Below are 3053 nucleotides of genomic sequence, written 5' to 3'. Positions count from 1 at the left end.
GACCAGGGCAAGTCATTTGCATCATATGCACAGATTGCATTCCTTGTGATGATGCATTTTGGTGATTGCATATGATTGACATGCATACAGGATACATGCTTTTTCTCTGACTATGTTTATTTGTGTATGTTTACAGTCAGTTGCACAAGCCTCGCAGGTGAGTACAGTTTATTTCAGTTATGCATTTCTTATTATTCTTGCTGTAAACTGTATTACATGTTTCTTGTTACTCATTACAGTTTATTCAGCTATGCATACTTGTTATATTGTTAGGAGACTGTACTGTAGGTTATATGGTTTAGGAGACTGTACCTTAGGATATTACTAGTAGTCATATGTTGTTGTACATATCTATTGGATTACCTGCTGAGTTCCTTGAACTCACCCCGTTGTTATTATTTTTCAGGTTGAGGCTGTCGGGAGATATTCCAGTCGCTAGCCCCATTATCGCGAGGATTTTCTTTGTCGGATTTTATTTTGCTTTTGCATCTTATATACTTGTATTTTGGGCTTGTATTGTGGACTTTATATCGAACACTTGGGTTTACTACTTTTGGTTTTCCGCTGCGGATATTTTCATTACTTCGTGGACTTTGTTTTCTTTGTTGTAGTGGAGTAGGATGTTTACATATATCTTCGAGGATTCTATATCGTTCTTCCTTATTAAACTGCATGGATTGATTATATGTTGAGCTGTGTGGAATGTTGATATAACACTACAAGAAAAAAGCTAAACAACAACGCTTTTTTGGCGTTGTCGTATGTACTTAAAAAGTGATGTTGTAGATGGTGTTGTAGAAAGTCATATCAAAGACAACGCTTTAAAAGCGTTGTGGTTGGTCAAAAAGACAACGCTTTTTAAGCGTTGTCTTTTCGTTCTTAAAAAGCGTTGTTATAGATGCTGTTGTAAAAATGCACATATCAAAGACAACGCTTTAAAAGCGTTGTGGTTGGTCACAAAGACAACGCTTTTTAAGCGTTGTCTATTCGTTCTTAAAAAGCGTTGTTAAAGATGCTGTTGTAAAAATGCACATATCAAAGACAACGCTTTAAAAGCGTTGTGGTTGGTCTCAAAGACATTGTTTTTTAAGCGTTGTCTTTTATTACTTAAAAACGTTGTCTTTTTAAATTTATAAAAAATAGTGTTTTTCTTAATTAAATAGCAAAAATTATAAAAAATACTCAAAATTTACATATAATTGAATATCCACAACCACAATCATTTTTATAATAAGACTATTTAACAAATAAATAAAACTTTATATTATACAAACAAAATGTATACATATTGATCCACAAATTAAATTTGTATCATACAAGTTATCCTTAACTTCATGACAATAATTTTTCAAACACACAAGTTTTACAAAACCTCATCATTGACTAACCGCTGTTTTAAAATTCACTCGTGAAATCGCTAAACCTAGAACAAGATCCAATAGTAGACTAGTAGTGGCAGAAGGAAGAATGAAGTTAAAACTGTCAATTTGGTAATGGATCTTTTCCGTCCGCAATGTGCTATAAGCCAACCCATTTCACCCATGTGAACATACGTCCGATTCTGAAAGGCAAGCCGTAGTCTTTGGTAATGGCTGGTTCCCTTTTTGCTGCCTCTGGTTCAGACCAAACATATACTCCACGTTCTTGACGGCTCCCAGGAACAGTGTTGTCAAGAATAAATGCAACAATAAATGCAATCACCATGTGAAATGAAAACAAAGTATTCAGAACATAGTTCACCTGAAATTGTCACACATATCAGTAATCAGATCTATTCTAACTTCAAACTCCAGAAAGATCCTATGAACTAGATTATCTATCACTGATTTGTCAAAGGGAATATATTCAAGAGTATAATTATGTGGGCATCATACCCCACGTAACTTCTAAGTGCTAACTTGATATTTCAAGTCTAAACACTAATATAAGGTCACATGGGTAATAATCAGCACAAACATTGTAGGAGAAGAAGAAGACATACCCCTCGAGAACTTGTATGAATAGGTCCATGAGATGCAACAGCATATGGTTGGAAGTAACTTGGAACGGATGAATTTGAAGATGGAATAAGTCCATATTGCTGGAAGTAGGCAGGTACTGATAATGAGAGAAACAATGAGAGGCCAATTATGATATTATTCCTGGAGCTTCCAGTCTCGCTGTATCGCAGGTTTGACAAGCCCAGAGCAGCAATCATGGCCCACATACAGCAAAGAAGACCAGCCACCATGACATCTGGGATAGAAGCTATAAATCCTCCTATTTTCCCTGATCAAAAATTGGGATGGCAACAATTGCTAGATAACAGGAAGAAAAAAAAAGTAACAAGAATTCTTTCTTTTGATGTATAGCGAGGAGAAATAGCATTGGTGCTTACCAACAAAAGATAACAGAATGAGAATGACAGCACCGAGCTCAATAGCTCTCCGACTACCCATTTTAGTTGTAGCAATAGTGTGAATATTCTCAGTGAGAGTGGTTGAAGCGACTCCTGTGCCCCAAAGTGCAGCCAAGACACTAGAGATGAACCAATATTAAATGACATACATTCATCATCCGAAGAGTCATTCATGAATCCTCCAATATTCATGCTCCAGATGACCATACATTAGATTATAAGTCCAATTAATTTGATTGCAAGGTTGTAAACAGTCCTTGAGGGCTATTGATAGTGATTCCAGTACGTACTGGAAAATAATGGAACAAACCTATGAAACAGCTATCAAGGGATTCACTTCAACTTTCCTAAACCAAAGAAGAAACAGATGGATTACAAAAGAAAACAATTTGCACCATCAAACTGAAACTTATAATAAGCCTTAATAAATTAATGAAAAAAGAATTGTTTAGAAGTTCACTGAGAAACATATGAAAATACAACAAATGCAACTGCAAAAAAAAAATAAAAAACTAGTATCCAATTAACTTTTTTTATACTTTCAGATCAAAAGGTCAAATTTATATACTTTGGTTCATGTTCAAGCAAGAGGATAACAATCTCATCGACAGTTAGTATTTCCTTTTAATATAGAACACTAAAAAGAAGGAATATC

At 34.9% G+C, this 3053-nt stretch overlaps 1 protein-coding gene across 1 annotated transcript; it reads right to left on the bottom strand.

Moving 5' to 3' along the window:
- Positions 1-1378: 1378 nt before the first annotated feature.
- On the bottom strand, positions 1379-2534 carry LOC121997483 (nucleobase-ascorbate transporter 12-like; the record flags this gene model as incomplete). Its single annotated transcript, XM_042551917.1, has 3 exons — positions 1379-1740; positions 1982-2268; positions 2378-2534. Coding segments are annotated over 3 exons (666 nt in total), but the record flags the coding sequence as incomplete, so codon positions are not given.
- Positions 2535-3053: the final 519 nt, after the last annotated feature.

Source organism: Zingiber officinale, chromosome 1A (assembly GCF_018446385.1).
Source record: "Zingiber officinale cultivar Zhangliang chromosome 1A, Zo_v1.1, whole genome shotgun sequence".
Lineage (NCBI taxonomy): Eukaryota > Viridiplantae > Streptophyta > Magnoliopsida > Zingiberales > Zingiberaceae > Zingiber > Zingiber officinale.
Note: the sequence above shows the minus strand (reverse complement) of the source record. Positions and strands in the feature narration are given on the sequence as shown.